General features: G+C 45.5%; 1 protein-coding gene across 1 annotated transcript in view; it reads right to left on the bottom strand.

Moving 5' to 3' along the window:
- The window catches only part of JARID2 (jumonji and AT-rich interaction domain containing 2), a 298,249-nt gene that overhangs the window by 82,847 nt on the left and 189,286 nt on the right, over positions 1-26,116 (bottom strand). Inside the window, exon 4 of the mRNA XM_065398845.1 lies at positions 1,489-1,658. Within this exon, the coding sequence (XP_065254917.1) occupies positions 1,489-1,658 (170 nt within the window). The remainder of the gene's footprint in view (positions 1-1,488; positions 1,659-26,116) is intronic.

Raw genomic sequence — 26,116 nt, 5'->3', positions numbered from 1 at the left:
TGCTGCCTGCCGGCAGGGGGGAGAAAGGCCCCTTCCCCGGAGCTAGCTGCTGCCAGCAGGGAGAGGGCTGGAGGAAGTCCTCTGGCCCCAGCCCCGGGGCAGCTTGCCTGCACCCCAAACTCCTCATCCCCAGCTCCACCCCAGAGCCTGCACCCCCAGCCAGAGCCCTCATCCCCCCTGCCTCCCACCCCTCTGTCCCAGCCCTGAGCCCCTTCCTGCACCCTGAACCCCTCATCCCCAGCCCCACCCCCGAACCCCCTCCTGCACCCTGAACCCCTCAGCCCTCACCCCTGCATCCCAACCCTCTGCCCCAGCCCTGAGCTTCCTCCTGCACCCCAAACCCCTCAACCCCAGCTCCACCCTAGAGCCCTCACCCCTAGCCAGAGCCCTCACCCCCTGCACCCCACCCTCTGCCCTACCCTGGACCACCTCTCACACTCTGAACCCCTCGGCCCCACCCCATGTGGCTCTCACATTGAAGTTTTTTTGCCAAAGTGGCCCCCACTTCAAAAATAGTGAAGATCACGGGGCAATGGCAACAGCAACCCCTCTGGCACATTACACATGAGCACCATCTAACTATAAAGGGGCTGATGGCAGTTCCAGCACTCTCAGATGAAGGAATAATGGTTAGAATGCAGGTCTAATGCCACAATCAAGAAATTAAACAGGAGGAAAATATTACCAGGCCTCTGCTTGGGGGAGGGGAGGGAGGAAGATATGAAAAAGTCCCACCCTGGGGGAGCCTAAGTGTGACCTAGCAATGAGGTGCAGCACTCCAAGCGAGTCTCTGGTTTAATCAAGACAGAATTATCAATATGTCATTCAAAGGCTTTCTTTTCACTGCCAAAAAACTCTGTTTTTTTCAGTGGGATAACTGACACGGGCTAGCTAGGAGGTTCACCGTATCTACCTACCTCCTGGTTAAACCTACCGATGCCTTGTTTCCACTATGGTTTTACAGTGAGATAGCGAACACGCATAAGTTATTCCACTGAATAAACACATTTTTCTTATGCAAAGACAAAACCAAAATCAACGTTTTCTTCTAATCAGATAAAGCTTGTTGCTCTGGGATTTAGCTGGTGGGGTGAAGAGCAGTTAATGAACACTCCACATGTAGAGGAAGGGAATAACCAGCTAGATTTCAACTCCTAGTGGAAATAAAGAAGTACTTGTGAGGGTTAAGCAGGGCCTCAGTTTATACAATCAGACATAATTGAGAGAGAGAGAGATGGAAGGACAAGGAGAAAGAGTGCTAAGCATAAAAGTAATTTCCATTTGCTCTGTTATTGGCCTAATTCTATAATCTTTATATCGATGAAGTAAAACGCTACTCCACTGTAGCTACAGTCAGACTACTGGGTGGAAATGTGTGCAATAGGTTCAAGGGCAGCACCACTGCATTCAGCTAGACTGTACTGTGTGATACTGCAGCTTGGTGTCTGAACTACAGATTGTTCCCCTAGGCTGCTGCAAAATTCCTACCTCGAAGGCAGAGAAATGTAAGGAAATCTTCTGTCTTGGGCTTCCTTTTGGAGAGGTCAGAAATCTGAGTAGCTGGAGGGGGTAACAACGGTTCCACTATCTTTATTGGAGTTGTGCTGGGACTGTTTGGCTGGGATTGAGCAAACTTCCTTTGTGCTTGCAGCCTTGGCCTGTGAAAACAAGAGAAAAACACAAGCATTATTAGGCAGAAATACAGACTTAAATTTAAGAATTCACTGTGATGAGAGAGTGATAAATCAATCTATTACCAATAATATTTTCCTTAGTTGTGTTTAGTCCACAATATATTTTTGAAGTGTAACAATTATGATTTATTCAGTTTGAGAGAAAGTTTGTTTTACCACAGTTATTTTAAAGTATCTGTTGCAATTTTAACAATTTCAAGGTGATTTTTACCTAGCTTGCACTAAGGCAAACCAGGAACTTTTCACCTATAAGTGTGACTAGCATGCTATGTGTTCCAAACATTTTCACCCACTCTGTATAATTAAATTACACCAACTAATATCTGCTATTTTTCCTTCATGAAAACCTCTTTCTTAAAAAGGTGAAAATACATTTGTTACTTTGGTTCTACCCTAGTTAACATTTTGCTTAATTTATAATTGAACATTTTTAAATGAAAGTTTCTTAACTTATTCCAATTCACTAAAAAAGTTTCTTAACTTATTCCAATTCACCTTTATCACTGTTAGCTATAAAGTGGGTGAGGTCCAAAATGGGTCCAATATCTTTTGGTGAGAGAAACAAGCTTTTGAGACAAAGAGCTCTTCTTCCGGTCTGGGAAAGATACTCCCAGTTTTACAGCAAAATGCAATATGGAACAGATTGTTTAGCATGACTAGTTAGCACATATTCTAAGGGACCATACAAAGTGGAGTGGCCTGTTAACACCTCTACAGTCACAGGACAAAAAGAGAGGGTTAGTGGGCTGCAATCCATTACATCTTGCATTTTACTGTGATGCTGGAAATACCTTTCCCAGACTGGAAGAAGAGCTCTGTGTAGAAGTTGGTCCAATAAAAGATATTATCCTGGGGCAGACATGGCTACAACTACACTGCACAAAATGGAGAGTGACAGAAATCACAAAAGTTTAATCCAGGAGCATCAACACATACTTCAGTTGTATTGTTGTACATCCATAAGTGCAATTTTGCAAAGTGTCAAGGAAAGCATTTTATTTTTGACCGGCAAGTAAAATATCAAGTTTTATTTCCCACGGTCAGCAGCCTGGTAAAGAGCAAGCAAGTAGATTTTGTACTTGGGCTGAAAGTATTCAAGGACAATTTTGCAAGGCTGCATTAGCAAGAAAGAAGAACAGGGAAAGGCAGAACAAGGTTATCTTGTTGCTTGACCTCTGTAACTAGCTGTACTTCCTAGATTAATCTTGGGTATGTGTCATCTATAGGGCTCTACGAAATTCACAGTCCATTTTGGTCAATTTCACAGTCATAGGATTTTAAAAATCATAAATTTCATGATATCAGCTATTTAAATCTGAAATTTCAGTGTTGTAATTGTAGGGGTGCTGACCCAAAAAGGGAGTTGTGCAGTGGCTGCAATGGTATTGTAGGGGGGGTTGCGGTACTGCTACCCTTACTTCTGCACTGCTGCTGGCAGCGGCGCTGCCTTCAGAGCTGGGCAGCTGAAGAGTGGTGGCTGCTGGCCGGGAGCCCAGCTCTGAAGGCAGAGTCGCAGCCAGCACCAGCGCAGAAGTAAGGATGGCGTGGTATGGTATTGCCACCCTTACATCTCCACTGCTGCCTGCAGAGCTGGGCCCTCAGTCAGCAGCCGCCACTCTCCGGCTGCCCAGCTCTGAAGGCAGCAGTGCAGAGGTAAGGGTGGCATGGTATGGTATTGTCACACTTACTTCTGCGCTGCTGCTGGCAGAACGCTGCCTTCAGAGCTGGGCGCCTGGTGAAGAGCCGCTGCTCTCTGGCCGCCCAGCTCTGAAGGCAGCATAGAAATAAGGGTGGCAATACAACAACCCCCCCTAAAATAACCTTGCCACCCCCTGCAATCTCCCTTTGGGTCAGGACCCCCAATTTGAGAAATGCTGGTCTCCCCCGTGAAATCTGTATCGTATGCAGTAAAAGCACAAGACCAGATTTCACGGTCCGTGACACGTTTTTCATGGCTGTGAATTTGGTAGGGCCCTAGTCATCTAATTTAGCTGAGATGACTGAAGACAAGCAAAGTGGACTTGGGACTCATATCACAAATGAGAAAACTCGCCTATTCAATGGTTCTCATGGGTATTCATTTGCAATAATAATAAATAATTTAGAGTAGAAATTTGTTCTAGGAAAAATACCCCTGTGCAGGGAAGTTAACTGGAGGGGAACGACTGTGTGCCTCACTTTGACCCTGATACTGCATAGCACTCAAGTCTTATGGAAGTGAGTGGGAATTAAATTCCTTCCTGAACTGAGCCCCAGTCAACCCAGATTTCCAAGCATTCCAATAGCTTGACAGAGAGAACACAGTACAGAATAAAAGGGCTTCATAGCAGTCAAAATTCAAATGTTATTCAGACAGTTAGACGTTAATAACTCACAATCTTTATAATTTATAACTTTATAAAAGCTAGTTTAAAATTCCAGTCCTCAATTAAAAAAGAAAAAAAAGGCAGCTAACCCATATATGGCTGTTAGTGGCATGGCTGGAACAAGATGATAAAAAGACCTAAAATATCAGTTTTTAGAGGAGAGGGAAGGCAACTTTACATTAATTACTGGTTCTACTAATACAATATTTATCTAATATGAACTTGAGATCTGTAACAAATATTGCCACAGAATAATCCAGGTTTGTCATTGTATTGCAAACTATCATTGTGATTCTCTGATCAAATTATACACATTCAAGTACATTGCTGACAAAAATTTAGATGTAAAAGATAATCAATTAGTGAGGGTAAAACCAGTAATCTGCAACCTTCTCCAATTTCACAGCTATTAAAACTCTGCCATGCAGCCATTCAAACCTGTAACAAGTTTTTGCTAAGGAAAGAGGTGGCATTTAGAAACCATATCAGAGAACTAAGTGCCAAAGAGCAGCATCTATATATGTGATCCTAAAAATATCTAGTAAATAATACCTTAGGAGAACCGGTAGCACAGTCAAGGGAGACACTAAAATCTGTCTGCATAGAAAAGCTATGCATGGGATTGGTGGGAAAAAGAATTTTTTCCTCCCAAGAAGTTTAAGATCTGCCTTAAATCTACAAAGCCAAGACATTTCAGAGTTAAAATACCTTGCCAGGCTTAAGCTGCTCTCCAAACATACATGCATATTAACACCAAGAGAGCAGTAGAAGTATCATCCACATATTTCATGGTTTTATCTTCAAAAGCGTTGTGGTGGATACTATGCCCTCTGTTGCTTTTTACAGATTCAGACTAACATGGCTACCCCTCTGATACTATGCACAATATGTGTTCTCTCAAGCAAAGGGCCAGATGCCTAGCTAAAACACTGAAAAAATAGCAGTGTTCTATATACACCCTCTAATAATGACAGAAAATGAATTGTTTAACAACTCCTCTAGATTTGTTGTCCCTACAGTCTCACACAATTGCCCATAAAGAAAATATATTTCATCGTGATCAAAAGACTCTGCTAAATTCCTGATAGACATATATTGCTTGCTTATTTCCACCTCCTCGGGGGCTCATATACTGCTTATTATTACAACAGTGTTTATGATTCTTGAACTGAAACAGACTAATTGAACATTCATATTCGTTGTCTCTAGGAACAATGATCCTTTAGAAAGAAAGCGCTTCTGTACACCAATATACCTGTCCCAAAAATTCATTCAGTTTGTAAATGCAGAATGCGATCCCCTCTGCATTCATGCAGACTAGAGAGCTCTTGCACTGGATAAATGGGATTTTAACTTCAACTGGTTACTTTTCTATCACCAAAAGCACACATGCAGCCACAAGTAATGCTTTGTTATGGATTCTCTTCTGCACAAAATGTACGCTCTCTCTAGCCAAAAAGCAGACCATTAAATTTAGTCGGGAAAAGAACCTTGCTTGCTGCTGTAGCATAGAGTGATTTTCCCCCAAAGATGAACTTGATAATCTCCCAACCATGCTGTTGAAAATAATCCATACACCAAATTGGGCAAATGCTTGTTGAATTTACCTGTTCAAGTCCACCCCAACCAAAAAAAGACAGTTACCTTTTCTGTAACTGGTGTTCTTCGAGATGTGTTGCTCATGTCTATTCCACAATAGGTGTGAGTGCTCGCCACGTGCACCGGTTGAAAGTTTTTCCCCTAGCAGTACCCATAGGGGAACGCCCCTAGCGACCCCAGGAGTGGCACCTCCATGGCGTGGTATAAGGGGCGCTGCACACTCCCCCCACCCTCAGTTCCTTCTTGCCAGACAACTCCGACAGAGGGGAAGGAGGGTGGGATGTGCAATAGACATGAGCAACACATCTCGAAGAACACCAGTCACGGAAAAGGTAACCGTCTTTTCTTCTTCGAGTGATTGCTCATGTGTATTCCACAATAGGTGATTCCAAGCTATATCTGTTGGAGGTGGGTAGGAGTTCACAAACTCTCGGGACGGAGCACAGCCCTGCTGAACCCAGCGTCTTCCCTGGTCTGGGAGACGATCGCATAATGGGAGGTGAACGTGTGAACTGAATACCATGTGGCAGCCCTGCAAATGTCCTGAATGGGGACATGGGCTAAAAAGGCAGCCGACAAGGCCTGCGCCCTAGTCGAGTGTGCCCTCACAATTGACGGTGGAGGGATTCCCGCCAGGTCATAACAGGTACGGATGCACGAGGTGATCCAGTTGGAGAGCCGTTGAGTGGAGCTCGGCCTATCCCTCATTCGTTCGTCCGAGGAGATGAACAGCTGCGGGTAAAAAGCCAGAGCCTGTCTCACATCCAGCATGTGGAGGCTGCGCTCCTCACTGGATGCATGGGGCTTGGACAGAGGACCAGCAGGAAAATGTCCTGACCCATGTGGTAGGCGGAGACCACCTTCGGGAGGAATGAAGGATGTGGGCGGAGCTGGACCTTATCCTTATGGAACACCGTGTACGGGGGCTCGGAGGTCAGGGCCCTGAGTTCCGAGACCCACCTAGCTGACGTGATCGCCACCAGGAAGGCCACCTTCCACGAAAGGTGTGACCAGGAGCACGTAGCTAGCAACTCAAACGGGGGACCCGTCAGCCGGGCCAGCACCAAGTTCAAGTCCTACTGCAGGAATGGGGGCCTAACGTACAGGCAGCCACGGGGGAAAAGCCCCGCTCAGCCGCCCATCGGGAAAACCGAGACCACTTTGTCAAGTAGGCCCAGCGCGTGGAGGGTTGCCTGCTTTCCAAGAGGACACACTGAACCTCTTCCAAGCACATCCTTTCCTCCCGGCCTAACCACTGAGCAGCCACGCAGTGAGGTGGAGTGCCGCTAGGTTGGGGTGGAGGAGTCCCTGGTCCTGGGAGAGCAGGTCCGGGCGGGACGGTAACAGCCACGGCAGGGCAACCGCCAGGCTCGTGAGGGTCCTGTACCAATGCTGCCTGGGCCTCGCCAGGGCAATCAGGAGGACCGGGGCCCTGTCCATCTCTATCTTTTCTAGGACCTTGCTGATCAGCAGGAATGGGGGGAAGGCATAGAGAAACTGGCCTGACCAGGATAGGAGGAAGGCATATGAGATAGCGCCCCGTCCCAGCCACCCCGGAGCAGAACTGGGGACAGCAACTGTTCTGTCGAGTGGCAAACAGGTCCACCTGGGGAGTTCCCCACTCTTGGAAAAGTCTGTGCACCACCTCTGGGTGGAGAGTCCACTCGTGCTGAGAGGAGAAGTCCCTGCTCAAGCAATCCGCCTGCGAGTTCCAGGCGCCCGATAGGTGGTAGGCCTGTAGGCAAATGTCGTGGGCTATACGGAAGTCCCACAGCTTGAGGGCTTCTAGGCAGAGGATCAGGCCCCGCATTGTCTGTTGATGTAAAACATCGAGGCCGTGTTGTCCGCGAGAACCCTGACCACCCTACCCTCCAGGTGCAAGCGGAAGGCCACGCACACCAGCCGGACCACCTTGACATTTATGTGGAGGGCCAGATCCTGTGCAGACTGCAGACCTTGGGTCTGAACGTCTCCCACATGGGCTCCCCACCCCAGGTCCGAGGCATCGGGACACCAGTTCCAGCGACGGGGGCCTGCCTCTGAATGGGACCCCACGGAGCATGTTCCCCGGGGAGGACCACCATCGTAGGGAGGCGATTACTGGTTCGGGCACAGTGAGGACCTTGTCCATCCTGTCTCTGGCCTGGGGGAACACCGAGGCCAACCAGACCTGGAGGGGCCTCATCCTGAGTCTGGCGTGGGGAACCACATATGTGCACACCAACACGTGACCCAAGAGCTGGAGGCACGCTCTGGCTGTTGTCCCTGGAAACCTTGTGACGGTGTCGATGAGCCCTTTCAGGGTCTTGAACCTGTCCGGTGGGAGGGAGACTCTGGCCAACGTGGCGTCCAGGACTGCCCTGAAACTCTATGCGTTGTACTGGGACTAATGTGGACTTGGTGTCGTTCACCAACATGCCCAGAGTGGTGCATGTGGACAGGAGGAGTGCCACGTGATCTGCACCTGTGACCGGGAGCTGCCCTTGACCAGCCAGTCGTCCAGATAGGGGAAGATCTGGACCCCATGGCGCCTGACATAGGCCGCCACCACAGACATGCACTTTGTGAATACCCTGGGAGCAGTGGACAGGCCAAACGGGATGACGGTAAATTGGTAGTGTTCCTGTTCAACTGTGAAACGGAGGAAGCACCTGTGCCCCTTGAATAGATGGATGTGGACGTACACGTTCTGCAGATCGAGGGCGGCGTACCAATCCCCGGGGTCCAGGGAGGGGATGTTGGAGGCCAGAGAGACCATGAGGAACTTGAGCTTCACCATATACTGGTTCAGGCCTCACAGGTCCAGGATAGGCTGAGTCCCCCTTTGGCCTTCAGGATAAGGAAATAGCGGGAGTAGTACCCCTGCATTTGAACTCCGCTGGTACCACTTCCACCGCTCCTAGGCCAAGGAGCTGCCCCACCTCCTGATCGAGCAGAGCCTTGTGAGAGGGGTCCCCCAGGAGGGTGGGTGGGCAGGGTAGAGGTAAACTGGAGAGTGTAGCCCTGGCAGATGGTGCTGAGAACTCATCGGTCCGAGGTCAGCCGCGACCACTCTGGGAGAAAGGCACAAAACCAGTTGGAGAAGGGAAGCTTTATTGTGGGTGGATCCCTGATGTGAACTGGTAGGTCACCCCTGGGCGTCCCATCAAAACTGCCATTTCCCTGCCTGTTTGCCCTTGGAGGACCGAGGCTGGGGGGACAGACCGAGGCTGCCTCTGCGGGCGTTTCTTATAGTCCCGCAACTTTTTATAAGGGGGCTCGTATTTAAAGTGGGTGGCCTGGGTGGGAGCCTGCTGCGGCTTAAATTTAGGTCTAGCTGGACCCAGAACAGAGGCCAAGAGTCTTAAGTGTAGTGTGGGAATCTTTCAGGCAATGCAGTTTTATGTCCGTCTGTTCCGCAAACAGAGCCTTGCCGTCAAATGGGAGGTCCTACAAGGAGTTCTGCACCTCACTGGACAGCCCAGACAGCAGGAGCCACGACGCCCTCCTCATGGATACCGTGGAGGCCCTGGACCACGCGGCCGTGTCCGCCACATCCGATGTTGCCTGCAGGGTTGCCCTGGCAGCCGCTGTACCCTCCTCTACCAGAGCTTTGAACTTCCTGTCACGCTCCTGGAGGGAGTCCTCAAACTTGGGCAGAGAGTCCCACAGATTGAACTCATACCAGCCCAGGAGAGCCTGATGGTTTGCCACTGGAAGCTCGAGGACGAATACATTTTTCTCCCAAATGAATCCAGCCTCCTTGAATCTTTATTTTTTGGAGTGGGGGCTGGTTGGCCCTGCAGCTTCCTGTGGTTGATCAACTTTACCACAAGGGAGTTGGGGGCAGGATGGGTGTATAGGTATTCACGTCCCTTGGGAGGCACAAAATACTTGCGTTCCGCTCTCTTAGAGATAGGGGGAAAATGAGGCCGGGGTTTGCCACAAGGCATTTGAAATTTTTGCCACCCTTTCGTGGAGTGGCAAGGCCACCCTGCTCGGCACCGAGGTAGACAGGACATTAAAAAGGGAGTCCGAGGGCTCCTCTGCCTCAAGGTTGAGGTTTGACGCCACCCTTTTTAATAGTTCCTGGTTGAGAGGCCAGGCTGACGTACGACCTCTCTGAACCGGGAGGAGCGGTGGCACCGAGAGCGGCGCCAACCATGAGACCGTGATCCCGATGTGGAGGAACGGTACCACCAGTAGCAGCTGCTCCGCGATCGGCTCCGGCAGGCGGATCTGTAATGGTGAGGCGACGGCAATTGACGCCCGGGGCTGCGGGAGCGGTGCCGTTGCAGGGTCCTGGAGCGAGATGACAAACGGGAATGGCGTCAACATTCATGTCGCGATTGGCTATGATTGTCCCTCTGAGACGAGGACCTTCGGCGGCGTCTGCCTCAGTCCCGTCGATGTCCACTCCTCAAGGTGGAGTGGTGCCTGGAGTCTCTGTCAGTCGAACCCAGCCAGACAACCTGGTGGGGGTCAACGGCAACCTGCATGGACTACGCACGGGACGGTTGCTGAGCAGCGAACGGCATCAGGAACATTCCCTCAACCGTGACCGGTACCGAGTCGGGGGCAACTGTGGAGATCCCAGTGGTGGCTTGCCTCTGGACCGCGGGGCCAACATTGGCGGTGCTCCTGGTACCAGCATGGACATAACGTCCCGGGCTGCTTGCAGGGCCTCTGGCGTAGAGGACATCCGTGGAAGCCTGCTCCAAATGGGCCGGGCTACTCTGCTCGACCTGAGTCGGAGGCCTAGAGGCCAATGGGGACCCTTGACTGCCCAACATGGGTCTAGCCTCTCCACCAGTCTTGCTCCGGTGCTGCGGCGGAGAAGGCCTCTTCTTAGCCTTCTTGGCATGCCCTGCGGACAGGGAGTGGTGCTGACTGGTAGAAGGCACTGGGGGTTGCCGCGCACCGACACTGTGGTACCCGGTGCCGACTCGGAGCGGCACACTGGAGTCAGGGTCAACGCTGACTCCATCAGGATGGCCCGGAGCGTAATGTCTCTCTCTCTCGGTCCTAGGCTTGAACGACTTGCAAATCTTGCAGCAATCGCTGAGATGGGTTTCGCCCAAGCAGCATAAGCAGTCCACGTGCAGATCACTCACTGGCATCAGTCGCCTACCAAGTGTCCCACCACTTAAAAACCCGGGGCGCAGGGCATGCGCCGGCCGGGGCACACTAACTAAACTAAACTAAACTAAACTAAAACTAATCATACTACTAACTACAGGTACCATACACTGAACGAACAAGAGTTCTCAGAAAAGCTGCAGCAAAGCTGGAGCAGAGCAGTTCTGAAGCACCTTCACTGGCGGCAAGAAGGAACTGAGGGTGGGAGGAGCGTGCAGCTCCCCTTATACCGCACCGTGGAGGCGCCACTCCAGGGGTCGCTAGGGGCACTCCCCTACGGGTATTGCTAGGGGAAAAACTTCCAACACCGGTGCACGTGGCGAGCACGCACACCTATTGTGGAATACACATGAGCAATCACTCAAAGAAGATGATTTAGATAAGAAGTAACACTAAGGCCTTGGCTACACTGGCGCTTTACAGAGCTGCAACTTTCTCGCTCAGGGGTGTGAAAAAACACCCCCCTGAGTGCAGCAACTTACAGCGTTGTATAGTGCCAGTGTAAACAGTGCCCCAGTGCTGGGAGCCGTGCTCCCAGCGCTGTAAGCTGTGCTCCCAGCGCTGTAAGCTGTGCTCCCAGCGCTGTAAGCTGTGCTCCCAGCGCTGTAAGCTAATCCCCTCGGGAGCGCTTTGGAGTTTTGAGTGTAGCCAAGCCCTAAGAGTGACTGAACAGAAATCCAAGAAATGCACATTTGAAGCCTGTCATAAGATTTAATATTAACCCTTTACATTAAGGATTGTCCATCTGGTTATTTGCAACACAATATACCATCACATGAGGTTTGAGTCAGACTGTGTTCCTACTCAGTCATCACATCCCAGGAGCAAAGTAATATTCTCAGTCCATGGGGTGCTGAAGGGGAGGGGGAATAACCAGTATATTTATCCTAAATGCTAATGTCTATTGAATTAGTAAATTAAAAGTACATTTCAAAATGTCTTGAAATGTATGTTTTGCCCCATTCCTTTTCTCACTTATTCCAAATCCAGTACACACTTTCCTCATATTCTGACCACCCCTTCAATGCTACATTTCTCCAACCTCACCCAGCTACCAGTAGTAAAAATGTCTCTCCACCCCACAACAGTCCAACCCCAGCAGAGGCCTTCCAATCTTGTTATGAAATTTAGGGCAGAAGATCTTCCTCCAGTCCACTTTCAAGACACACCATGACTTTGTTACTACCAGAGGAGGTGAGATGGCACACTTGATCATACAATAACAAAGTCTCAACAACCGCTCTTCCTTCAGTCTCTCCCTTCCTGATATAAATCAGTTAGCACCACTTCTGATGTATTCCCTGTTCTCACTCCTGCAGTACACTACCTCTTGGCCAGGGAACCAGACCCTCAGTGTCTGAAATGTCAAGATTTATTAACTAAAAGCCTGGCCAATTCACTTTAACGAAGTGAATTTAAAAAAACCCACAAACCCACAGCGTTTTTACTCTTTGGGGTTTCCAAAGTAACTGCCATTAGTATATGGACTGGCACAAGTTCCACAGGCTTCAGTTGTGATATGTGGAAGTATACGACTAGCTAACATGTGGCAGATAGTGACTAATAACTAGATGTTTAGTCTATCATGCAGTTTTAATATTATGGAATTGCAGTTTCTAGGTTAAATTTTTGATTCAGTGTTTAAAATTAGATTTCTGCCTCAGTTTCACAGTTTACTAAACGACAAAGTCTAAGAACATGGCCCAGGGAAAACCAAAATGTGCTATACAATTCAAAGCACTGGTAACATGCAGCTGTTCCCTTTTTGACTTAACTTTAATTTTATTAACTTATTTAACCTTATTAACTTAACTTTCTAATATGAAAAACCTTAAAGTAGTAAATCCAGTTATTTAGATTACATACCAATTCTAAACCAAGACAGAATGGGTGGCCTGTTCACTCCAGAGCAAGACATTTTGCATCTGGCAAATACCAAATGACCAACATGGTTGCCCTCTTTGAATGGTTAGGGGAACAAGCTCTTGTTGGTTTGCCAACTTACTGAAAGGCCTATTTAAAAAAAGAAAAGAAAAAATGCTGTTTCTATTTCCAAAATAATTACTCTCTCCACTCTAGGCCAAAATAGACACTATAGAGCTGGCAAATACTCCTACAAAAAAGGCTTCGGTGTGTGAAGAAAGGGAAAATCCTCAAAATAATAATAAGCATTGTGTAAAATTTATGTAAATAGAAAAATGAAAACTAACAATTACAAATACCTAGACTAATTTTTGCTTTTAAAAAAAATACAACCGTGAAATAATCCACTTTCCCCCCGAAACATGGCTATATAGACTCTAAAAATTCACTAAGCTGAGCAACCAAGCCCCAGAAAGCTCTGACTAGAGAAGAGCCTTTGCTAAGTTTCTATACAACATTTCTACAAAAACTAGTTACAATTACCAAGTGTTTAGATGCAAGATATTAGCGTGTTAAAATAGGAGAGGTCTACACAATAAGAATATTCTAAGACTGCATCTATGCTACAAAAGAAGGCCATGTTAGGAAAATATTTAAAAAAAATTAATTTAGTTGGCATGGTTTTCTTATCAAATGTGGTCCTGGTTTATGGTAACAAACACTTTTTGAAAACTGTTCTAGTCTAGAAATATTATATAAATAAACCTTGTAAGCAAATTATAAACCATGCACACTGCAGTTCCAAGACTGAACTAGCTAAAGGTACTTTTAAAACTCTCTCCTTCCCACCCACCCACCCACTCCCCCCCCCCCACCGCCCCGGGTCTCCTAGGGCCATTTTTTTGGTAGTGTAGACAAGATCACATCGAGGAAGAAGACACTCACTAAACAAGACACTTACTCTGCAAAGTAAGGCCCAAGTTATTAATACAGCTCTGTATTAATTTTAGTAAAGATTCGTGTTCTAGATTACCCCATGCACTCTGTTACCTAGAAAACAAGTTTTTTAAGATATATTTGTGTAGTAATTTTTAAGGTAAGAAAATAAAACCAAAACTTAATACAAACAATAAGCTCTCAATAATGGACTACACTGCACAGCACTTTTGTCAGGAAGTTACTTGCAATTATCAGTAGGTTACTTTTAGTTCTACATTTCTCTGAGAGTCTTATACTGCATTCAGTTTACCATACCTTAACTCCTACTAGAAAGCGAAGTGTAGATACTGCATAATGCTTAGGCTGGAGAACCTGATTGCAATTAATATATTAGATTATGTTCAAATTGACAGAACATTCAGAGACTAAGAAAGATTACCCTCACACATGGACATCTCAAAACGGAAGAGGTTTGGTGGGCTGAAGCCCACACAGTAATTTTAAAGGAATCAGGCACTGGAGTATAATTAGCACCACTATGCTTCAACACAGGAACTAACACCTGTAAGATAGTTCACAGGAAAATAGAAATTGCCATATTGGATCTGACTTGTGATCCATTTAGTCCAGTATCCTGGCACCAACAGTGGCTTGCTGTTCCAGAAGAAGGTACAAGACAGCCCAAAGTAGAAAGATATGTAAAAATGTGCTCTCCAGGAGAGTCTTCTCATGACCCCTAACAGTTATTGTAAGTGCTTAAGCCCGGAAGCATGAGGTTTTATAGCCCTTCAAAAATAAATAAAGTTTCAAATCCATACAAATGTTCAATCTTACTTCATTTTTTAATACCAGAAAATAGTACGTCAGGGCAAGGGTAGATATATCCCTAACATCATCAAGGGCGAACAGTGATGTAAAGAAATGATTTAGTTTCCCAGCAAAGTCCTTGTCTCCCTTAATTGCTCTCTTTAACCTATGGTTATCCAGAGGACTCAACTATTCTTTCAGAAGAAGGAAGTCTGTGATATACACACTTAAATTGTCTCTTGCTGTTTGTTTTATACCCTTAGCTACTTGTTTTTTGAATTCCATTTTAGCCCTCCTAATTTCCTTCTTGCCTATTGTCCACTGTAGTTTATGCTCCTTATTATTAGCTTTGCTAGGGTTAGATTTCCAAATTTTGAAGGTTCTTTGTTTGTCTCAAATAACCTCTTGAACTATCCCGTTTAACCACACTGGTTTAATTCTTGTTTTCCTACTTCCCTTTTTGTTCGGGGGCATACTTGTCTTCCTAGGTTGTGTGCAAGTAACAACCATCCCAAATATAAGGATTTTGCTTCTCTGGCTTTCTGAAGTATAGTGTCACTGTATTAGTTTTTGTTACCTTTCCTCCCTCCTGGGAACTTTATTATATTATTTTGAACACTGAATTTCAGAATATTGAATTTTATTACATTGTAGTCACTATTGCTTAGTGGGTCAGCTGCTGTTACCTCTTGAACTAACTCCTGTGCTGTTATTTAGGATTAAATAAAGAATAGCCTCTCCTCTTGTGTGCTCTTACTCTAGCTGTTACAAGAAGCAATCATTTAAGGTGTCAAGAAATTGCTTCCCCACACTTTGTTCCATTGTGATACTTGACAAGTTTATGTGTAGATAGTTGAGGTCCCCTGTCATTACTGCTTTGTTAGACTTGGCTGCCTCTTTGATCTCTCTCAGTATTACACACTCAATATTCTTTTCTTGATCTGGAGGGTAGCAGTTTAGACCTAGCAGCATCCTTGTATTATTACAGCTTGGGATTTGCAGCCATACAGATCCAACTGTGTCATCTCACTAGATTCTATGGAATCTTTTAAGTCTAGCATTGCCTCTCCACCTCTTCATCCTAATCTGACATTCCTGTATAATTTATAGTCTACATTTATAATCAGGCATTAAAATATCCCATTGATTTTTGTTATTCCAACAAGTTTTGATAATGCTTATTATATATCAAGGGTCCCTTCCACAGCTTGGCATTCTAGTTCACCTGTTTTTGAGCTTAACGTATTATATAAAGACATTTATGATTTCTGTTTTTGTCCATGTGCCTGTTTCTATTTCATTCCTTAATCTGACATTTTGCTCAGTTAGCAAAAGATTCTTCTGTGATCTTTACCTGCTGCTCCTCCAATTCAGGCCGGAATGCACTGTCCTTCACACCCATCAAGTGTGACACCAATGACATCCTCAAGTTTGTTTCAGCGTACGTGAGAGTCAAACGAGGACAGAACATGCATTTATGCAAAGATACTCTTATGTACACAAGGTCACTTATTAAAGTAAGTGCACCTGCCAGCGAGATTCTTCAGATACATTCAGGATTCATTATATAGTATCTAGAACCTTGAACCTCTGTATTTGGTTTTAAATAGTTCCAAATAATCTACCACATAGAAATTAAGTACTTGAAAATCATATGCTATCTTAAATTAAATCAAGCATCTTAAACGTACTTGTGCTCATGGTGCTTCATAACACCACTAGAAAATTTCTTACGGCCTTTCACACAAACAAGTGGCCAAATGGAATTTTATACATTTTCCAAAAAGATTCACCCCGTCTGAGAACAAGCATGAGACACTCAGCGCAAAGGGTCAGCACATGAAAGCAGGGGCTTAGACTGGCAGTGAATCCTCTGCCACAAAAAAGTCTTCACTACTGCCAATGATAATATAAGAGACATACTCAGAATATGTAACATTACTTTCACTCTAATTAATCCATGAGGGTAAATCTTATGTTTTAAGACTATCTGAAAAAACAAATTGCTATTTAACATGCATACAAGACGGCTTGGTCTGCTTTTCTTGTGAAAGCACATTTGTACAATTTTACTTAGCTTAATAATACTATCTAAACAATGTTCTAGCTATATGTATCTTAGTTTCTTATACAACTCCAATCATTGTGGGCTAATGAGGGGTTCTCAAACTTCATTGCATCACAACCCCCTTCTGACAACAAAAATTACTACATGACCCCAGGAGGGGGGACCGAAGCCTGAGCCCCGCCGCCCTGGGTGAAGGGGCCAAAGCCAAAGCCCGAGACCCACTTCCCTGGGCCGGGGGGTGGGGGCGGGGAAAAGCTGAAGTGCCCAAAGGCTTCTAATGTTCCCTCTAATTTTTTATATCCATGTGCGGAATGAATTTTGTTATGTGCACCAATATGGAGGTGATGTGTGACAGGGTGGGGCCGAGGGGTTTGGAGTGCGGGAGGGGGCTCAGGGCTGGGACAGAGTGGTAAGGTGCGGGGGGGGGGGGGGTTCGGGATCTGGCTGGGAGTGTGGGCTCTGAAGTGGGGCAAGGGATGAGGTGTTTGAGGTGCAGGCTGCCCCGGGGCTGCAGGGGGTAGAGAGGATTCCCCCCAGCCCTCTCTCGCCGCAGCAGCTCCAGGGCCAGGGGGAGAGGCACCTCTCCCCGCCTACGCGGCCCTTGATATACTGCTGTGCAGCCGCCCAGCTTAGAGGGAACTTAGGCTTCAGCCCTAGGCAGGGGCCTGTAACCTGAGCCCCGCCACCGCTTTGGCCCTGGGCAGTGGGGCTTGGGCTTCAGCCCCGGACCTCAGCAAGTCTAAGTCTAAAACGGGGTCGCAACCCACAGTTTGAGAACCACTGGGCTAAATTGTAAGTTTAGTCACAGACCTGTGCCTAAGAATAACTGCGGACGGCAGGATGACTTGGGGGCTTGTCTTCACTGCTAAAAAAAGCTGTTTTTAACCTCAGGATAACTAATGTGCATGAGCCATCCTGAGGTTAAAAACATAGTGAAGACAATGCACTTCAGTTTTACGGTGAGGTAAACTCTCAGAAGTCATCCCTAGGCAGGGGGAAAGGCCCAACCTCAGCAAGTTTATGTCATGCTAAAACTCAAATGCCTGGTCTTCACTGTGTTTTTTACCTTGGGAAAACTCATGCACATTGGTCACCCTGAGGTAAAAAAAAGCTATTTTTTAAGCAGTGAACACAAACTGTGAGGCCTTCCTTTGAGTCACATTTCCTTTCCTGCTTCCTTCTTGCTCCCAAGGGATAGCAATTAATTACTGGCCTATACCAGAAGAAAATTACTACACCCTTTTCCACCATCACCATCTTGGCTCAGCAGTTCTGGCCAGCAAGTAGATGGTGATAAAACCAAAGTTCCAACCATTTCCTGTCCCTCCCCACCCACTTGCTCACGAGAGGAAGTAAGAGGGCATAAACCCAAATCAATCCTATGCACCTGCACATCCAAGGTGCAGATAGCCCACGTAGGGAAAAATATGGGGTTGTTACTCTTTGTTATTGTCTTGCAAAAGCATATAACCTGGAATCACAATCTAGCCCCACAATATCTATGTAAAAGAAGACACTATTTTCAACATATATTTATTACTGACAAGAAGAATTTTTGTTGTATTTTAGAGCGTAAGTTTACAATGATTTAAAGTATTTAATACCTTAAAGTAAATTTTAACAGGTAACCAATTTAGAAATTCTTACCTCTTGTTTTCCCCGTATCCCTGTAGCCCAGGGGTTCTCAAACTGGGGGCCTCCAACCCAAATCCCACTTTGCCTCCAGCATTTATAATGGTGTTAAATATATAAACAAGTGTTTTTCATTTATAAGGGGGGTCACACTCAGAGGCTTGCTATGTGAAAGGGGTCACCAGTACAATAGTTTGGAGAACCACTGCTGTAGCCTTTTGTTTTCCAAGTATCCTTCCCCTACTTCGCCCTAAACTTTTTCTTTTAAGCTAGTACACATACCCTAACAATTGGTTGCACAATTTAAACACCCTTCAGTTTTAAATGAATGCTCCAAAGTGAAGTATTCTGGCTACCTCCCTTTAGTGCTGAATATCAACAAAAAAGGCTTACTGAAAAACGTTCCAGCACAAAAGGTCATGTTTTATTTTACTTTTTAAAGGGAAATAATTACTATCACAAGTCTGTAAAAATGTCTTCAGGAATAAAATGATGGAAAAAAAGTCTGAAAATTAGATCAAATGAAGGGCAAATGATCTTACCCCATCTGATAAATGGCTCTAGTTAAAACCACAACTGATTACTTGTACATATGTACTAAACACTAAATGTGATTCCCATGACTCCTGGAATTAAATTAAAGACTTCTGAGCAAATTTGCTGACCACAAAAAGGTAGACGCTACAGCATCCGAACGACACCAATTTATCCAGTATCAAATCTCTCTGGAGATTGCTGGATTAACATTCAGCAATATATAAAAAAGGGTAAATGTAAAGCATGCTTGACAAGAAAGATCAGAAACACCTTTGTTCAAGAGCTGTAATGTAACAAAAACATGTTTTAAATCTAAACTCTCCAATTTCCTGGGAACTGGCGTTAGACAGTAATTCCCTCTCCTCCATAAGGACCTGTGCTGGCCTGTAAACAACAACAGATGGCAGAAGAGATCCTTCCAAATGTCATAGGCCAGTGGAGCAAAGCCTTCCTTGTCTTGTGACAATTCTCTCACTTTGGAGTAGCCTCATTTTGAGTCTAAGAAACTTAGTGTAACGAACACTGAACTTAGTTACGAGTTGTAGCCCAGAGAGGTGGGACAAGAGGTTGCTTTTGTTTTTAATTGCATATTTAAGGATTTATATGGCAGGGCTGTTCTGGAGAGGGCTTTAAGTGCATGGCAAGCATCTGCTGTCCCAGTCCTCTTGTCATGTGCATCTCAAGAAGTTTATCATGTGTCTACCACAGGGGGCCTTAGAAGTAGCTTGTGAAAACAAGGAAGTCAAAGGGCTGACTATACAATCCAAGAAAGCCGAGATAAAGCTACAATAGGAGTTACTGCACTGGTGCACTTCTGTGCACTCCCTAAATGGAGCTACTCTTCTTTCTCTCTCTTTCCCTCCCCCCCTCCCCCCATATGTACCTAAATTGAAAAAATATCTGTCTGTCTGTATTCCCTTCTCAATTTAGGTAAACCAACCCATCCCCGCTAGTCTGAGTTGAGGGTTGTGCAGAGGACACATCTGGAAGTTGCCTTTGGCCTGTTGGGTCTGCCATGTTGGGGCACCAACTAGAACAGTCTCATACCACTCAGGAATGGAAGCTCTAAGGCTGCTGAAGATTCACCTAGGTTCAATATCTAGACCTGAATTTTTCAGATGACACCCAGCTATAATTGTACATACTCATCATCGCCTTCCTCACTTATGAGGCCATCAGCTACATTCTGCAAAACTGAGATGGCCTTCTTACATAAATCTACCAGTCCAGACAAGATGCACTGGAAAGAAACTAGGGCAGTAATAGTGATGCTCTTTGTTAGAACAGGGTGTACAGTTCTGGTTCCCAGAGTTTCAGAAGGATAGTAAAAAACTTAATACATAAAGAACAGTAGCTAACAGAATGCAAAAAGAGATGAGTAAATAGCTGATTTGCACAGGAATACTAGAAACCCTGAAGTACTCATGTCAGCATTCAGTGAAATAATACTACAGTCACGTCTCCCTACATTCTCTCTCTCTCTCACACACACACACACACACACACACACACACACACACACACACACACACACACACACACCAGCAGCAAGTTTTAAAAAAATAACACAATCACTCATCCACCCAGGGTTAGTAAGCAAGAGGATCAGACACGGTCACATCCACAGAATGTGAGGTTTCTCTTTGGAAAACACCTGTCGGGGGGGGGGGAAACCTGCACGGTTTTGCCTTCCACCTCCCCTTTTTTTTTTAAATAATCACTGACAGATACCTCAATGAATTTTAAAATTCTGGACACCCTTCTTCTGTAGAAAAGTTACAGGTATATATTTCTTTTTCAGACAACAGCATCACTCCACCTGCTGGAGACAAACAATGGACGATTCTGAACTAGCAAGTCCCTTCTATCCGAGAAGGAAGTTTTAACTCAGAAGCTCACTTGCCCAGTCTCCAGCTACTGGCAAGGTGTTGTCAATGGCCTACCTTATGCACTGGTATAGGAGGAGGAATTAAGAAATTAATTGATCACTCAGTAAAGAATGCTTCCTTCAATCAAAGCATTGCTATCAACCTTTATGAAAAATTACTTCACTGATTTTTTTTTCCATTTAATTACTCCAAGGCCAACATGCTAATCTTAGCACAACAAACACTTCTAACTGAGCTACTCTATTGTCATTTTCAGCACTCTCACATGTGTGATGGATGTTTGGAAAGCCTGCATGCTGAAAGCAGTTTCCTCTTAACCAGAAGAAATTAAACAAAACTAAAATGGTCTGGGCTGTCAGATGCTCTCATTACATTCTCAAGCATATCATAATGCTTCAGCATTCTCCCTGGAATGTGAATTCTCAGTACAGATTCAGTACCATCCTGGGATCACATTTCCTCTCCAGAATGGTTGTAACAGAGATTCAAGCTGCGGAACGAATGAGATGCTAGGTAGTACAGAAGATATCAGAAGCACCCGACACTAGTGCAATATCTATCACGCCCTAAAAATTTGGCCTGCTGCTAACAAAGCAGAGGGTGCATAATCAGAACACTGGGGCTAGAAAAACCAATTTCCAGGGACTACTTTCTTTCTTCTTCTTCTTCTTCTTCTTCAGTAAACACATGCTAATCCCAAACACCTCTTTTACCACATCCCCAAAAATCAACAAATATAAGCCCGGCTGCCAGAGATAATCATGTGGACAGTTCATTTCAGCCACCCTCTGAAGGGTTGAAATACTTCCTGTTTAATTACATTCGTTCTTCATTAATTAATCCCAACTGTTTTGAGTAAATTTTCCCTGTCTGATGGCAGGAAGTGATAAAAGTCACAAGGTCAGTCTGGTTCAGGGCAGTTTAACCTCTCGTGAAGGTGGCTGCTTGCAGTCTAAGCATACTAGAAACCAGAAACCTGCATCATATGTTGGGCCTTTTGAAATCTTTACTACCATCTGGCTACCAATATTTACTTGAAATTCCTTTATGAAACTAAATGGCTAATGCCGCAGTAAAAGAAAGCTAAAGACAGACACAAAACACATTGTATCGGCTGCATATTTTTTATTCTGATAAGCAGCAAAGTGATCTATTTTGCATAAAAGACCCACCAATCACATTCACAGTCTTGCCAAAGAAGATTACAAACAAATAAAAACCCCACAAGTGGACTATGAAATCAGCATCCACAAATAAATCCATATTATCCTTGTACAAATCTGATACCAAAAGCCAAATTTTAGCAGATGTCACCTTCTATGGTTGGTCATCCTTCTTTTCTTACACCAGAGTAATTAATCACTTTTATTAAATCTTTTCTTGGGATTGCTACCTTTTCCCATTTCCTCCCTCAGCCCATTCTTGCAAGTCTATCAGGGCAGATGCAGTCAATTGTCAAATTAACTCTCTTCACACCTCTTTTCAAGCTATGTCACATCCCACCATTAGCCAAGCTATCATGGAAAGAAAAGAGGCCATTCCCCCTGCACTTTCCCTCTGAGACACATTAAACTCTATGAGGAGGATGGCTAGGCTGACTGAGCAGGCTCTCCGGTTCTCCCTGAATGATGGATGAAGTAGTCAGAAACTAATGATATGTATGGAAACTAAGGCGACCTATCCTATGCTATCACCATCCACAGTCATCTTGTGGACCTCCATTCCTTACCTGCAACAGTAAGAATTGGATGCTTGTTTCTTCCTTGAAACAAGTCTCCATTCTGCTTCTTATGCAGAAATACTGGCAAAATATTGAAATGTGAGCATAATGCACTTTTTGAGGGAGGGAACCACTTATGGTGACCAGAGTTTTCAAAGTAAAAACCAATATGCTTGTCAGGGAGATGGAGAAAGTTTGTGTCTTTGTGAAGATCTGTGCACAGGGAGGTTATGTCAGCTGAGGTAAAGAATCACTGATCCACCTTCCTACTATTTACTCTTAGCCTATATAATCACAGCAAAAAGTGGGTTTTTAACAGCGGGAAAACTAATATGCCTTGTCTCCACTAGGATTTAACAGCAGGATAACTAATGTGCTTTAGTTATCCCAAGACAAAAAATACACCTTTTTTTGGCAGTGAAGACAAAGGCTTAGTCCTTGGTTTCTGCTCCCCCTCCCCAGAAACAGGTTCCTGTATGTACTGTGTCCCATCAAATAAATTCTTACCTCTAGTGCAAGAAGAATGAGGAAAAGTATGGCTGCTGGTCCAGGTACTTCCTACAGAGAGTGAAATGTGCAACTGAGCTGCTGCCTGCAAGCCTGCCACTCACCACCCTGTTAGGAATCAGAATGGGTTCTATGTCCAGCAGAAGGGACTCACTAGGTGGAAGAAGACAGGGTACCAACAAGAGACAGGCCCATTTGGAGTGGTCAATAAGATACAGTTGTGCTCAATTTAATTTCACCAGCTCAACTGAGCAACGGAATTTCTAATTTTCAAGGACATGTGGCAATGTTAGGGTCACTTACAATGACTCCACTAGTCTAAACAAACTCTAATGGCTTCATTTAGTTTAAAGAGAGAGCCATCTTCAGGATGCTCAGAAACAATATACCGTATATACTCATTCATAAGCTGAGTTTTTTTTAGTAAAAAAGGGAAGCACCAGAGAAGGGGGTCAGCTTATGAACGGGTATAGAGAGGGAGATGTGGGACGCAGCCCCTCCCCCCAACAGAGGGAGCAAGGAGAGGCAGCACAGCCAGAAGACAGAAGGGAAGAGGCGAGGCCAGAGTCTCTCCGCTTCTGGCCACGCTGCTCTCCCCCCAGCCTCCGAAGCAGCTGCAGCTCCAGGGCTGGCAGGCTGCAGCCCTGCCACTCGGCCCTGCCCCCCAAGAGCAGGTTGTGGCTGCGCCACCTGGGCCGCCGGAGCACGCTGCGGCCGTACTGCCCGGCCCAGCCCGCTGGAACATACTGCGGCTGCGCCGCCCGGTCTGGCCCGCCTGAGCAGGCTGCAGCCGTGCTGCCCAGCCTGCCGGAGCAGCTCCAACCAGGCCAGAGACATCATCCCCTGGCCCTCCCAAGATAAGGTGGGGAAGGGATGGGATGGGGAGAGTGTGGGGGGTCCCAGGCTGGGGTGGGGTCATGTGGGGGGTGGTCTCCCCCCAACAAAATTTCCCCACCAGTTCCTGTCCCGACCCGTCAGGGTAAGCAGCTGGCGCGCTGGGACACTTTGTTTACTTAGGTTTACCTCCGTGCCTGCGGACGCTCGAGGTAAACAAACCATCTCGGCCCACCAGCGGCTTATCCTGATGGCCCGGGAGCCAAAGTTTGCTGACTCCTGAATTCTAGGGTCAGCTTATGAACGGGTCATAAAAATGGAAAATGTTTACTTATCCATCTTAGGGGGTGGGGCGGCTTATAAACGAACCGGCTTATGATCGAGTATATACGGTACTCCCGGCACTAGATCAGATCAAGGGTCACTGTCTTCTTACCCCACAGCCATTTGTAAATCAATCTGGCATGTGATCTACATATACACTGCTGCACTCCCTGCTCCAGACGTCTATGATGTTCCCACAGGAGGATATTCCACTACAGGACTACATTAAGGCCCTATGACCACCTTCATCCAAACAGTCTACTACACACTGTATAGGTAAGTTCAAATCTACCAATAAAACAAAACCAGAAGAAGGGGGGTAACTCAATTAATATCAGAATATAAAGCCCAGCTTAAGCTTTCTCTACAAGCTTGTATATTTAACCAGTTTCCTTACAGGAGTTCGCTGTTTCTGCCCAGCCCATAGTTCTTTCTGACCAGATGGTCATGTCCATCTCTCAAATCCAGGTGGAGTTAACAACCTGCACCTGCGATAGGCAGTCAGCAAAATTTATTCAGCAGCTTTATGCTGCTAACATAAAGGGGGAAGGTCTCAACAGAAAAATTCAGTTTCCCAAGGGTTCCAATGACCCTTTGGTATCTTCTGTTGAATTCACACTCTTTGCTTCTTCCCAATACATAGAAAGTTTTGGGTGTGAGGTCTGAAGGAATGAGCCAAGGCTGAGAACCAGGAAGGCCTCCGTTCTAATCTGCACTGACTTGCTAGGTCTCTTTGAACAAGTCACTTCACCTTTTTGTCTCAGTTTCCCCATCTGTAAAATGATAACACGGACCAATCTCTCTCAGAGTGATGTTTGGTGGGTTAATTAGTTAGTGTTTGTACAGTGTTCCGAATATAAAAAAATGTTATATAACTGCTAGTGTTATGTTCAGCTTGGTCCAGCACAAATGTGACAGCCATTGCTTGTAACAGTGCAGACAACCTCATGTTAAGTAAGTAGCTCACACCAGTAAGGCTATGGTAGCGATATAACAGTCTCTTTAAACTTTTTGCAAAAGTTCAAGTGTTTTCATTTTTATCCAAAGAAAGAGTTAGGGCTTTAAATTAATTTTAGTTTAGCCCAGGCTTAAAAACCCATGCAGCTAGAAGACAAAAGTATGTGAAAACTGAATACAACAAAAAACTGGAGAGAGAAAATGAAAAACGGAGGAGATTGGAATGAACAGGGGAAAGCCAGCTGCCGGGGCAAAAAGATAAAGTGAAGTAATGCTCGCTAGGGAAATCAAAGAAAGTGAAAAGTTCTATAAATATTATCAGAAAAAGAAGAGGCTCAAGAAAAAAACCCAGAAGCACTTCAGCAATCAGAATAGCAAGCAGATTAAGTGAGGATTCCAAAACGGGTGACAGTTTTACACCATTTTCCAATAAGAGAAGATAATATTGAGACAATATTAAAGTCTCGTTAAAGAATTAGGCAAATTAGCCAACCACTGGGCAAAGGGTAAGCAAAGATGGTGAGTATCTCATAAAAAAACTACTGTCTGTATTGCATATGATGTATACAGTGATGAAAGTAAGCCGGTATGGCGATTTAAAGGGCCCAGAGCTCCGCTGCGGTAGCAGCGGCCAGAGCCCCGGGCTCCTCAAATCGCCCCTGAGCCCTGGGGCTCCCAGTCACCTCTGCAGCTGGTAGCTCTGGGGTGATTTAAAGGCCCCGGGGCTCCCAGCCGTAGCCAGAGCCCCAGGGCCTTTCAATCTTGATTGAAAGGCCCCGCCTCTTCCGGTTGAGGCCACGCCCCTGCCCAGGATTCTGGCATACCAGTAAATTCTTTAACTTACTTTCACCCCTGGATGTATATAACATTATCTATAGGCTTAGCTACTAGGAATGCAATACAAAAAATTATCTAACTACAAAGGCAACCACAGTGGACAATATAACTGACAGCTGTTAGTTTGCACCGAGATGTTAATAACCAGAGGGGATAAATACAGTAAACAAAGCCAACCCTTTCATCCTGTCATTGCCAAGGAAAGAAATGGCAAAAGCCAGAGCAGGAAAGGCTTTTCTCTAGGCCTTGTCTACGCGAAAACAAACTTGCACCAATTTAATTACATAAATTAGTTAAACCAGTGGAAATGCCGGTGTGGATACTCTTATTTTGTTTGAAGAGTGATGCATTTTGGTTTAGTTTAAACCTGTGTTCCTAGTCAACTTAAACTAAACCAAAATAAAATGTTCACACAGCCTTTGGCA

The sequence above is a fragment of the Emys orbicularis genome, chromosome 2 (genome assembly GCF_028017835.1).
Source record: "Emys orbicularis isolate rEmyOrb1 chromosome 2, rEmyOrb1.hap1, whole genome shotgun sequence".
NCBI lineage: Eukaryota > Metazoa > Chordata > Testudines > Emydidae > Emys > Emys orbicularis.
This window is presented reverse-complemented; position numbering and strand designations above follow the sequence as displayed.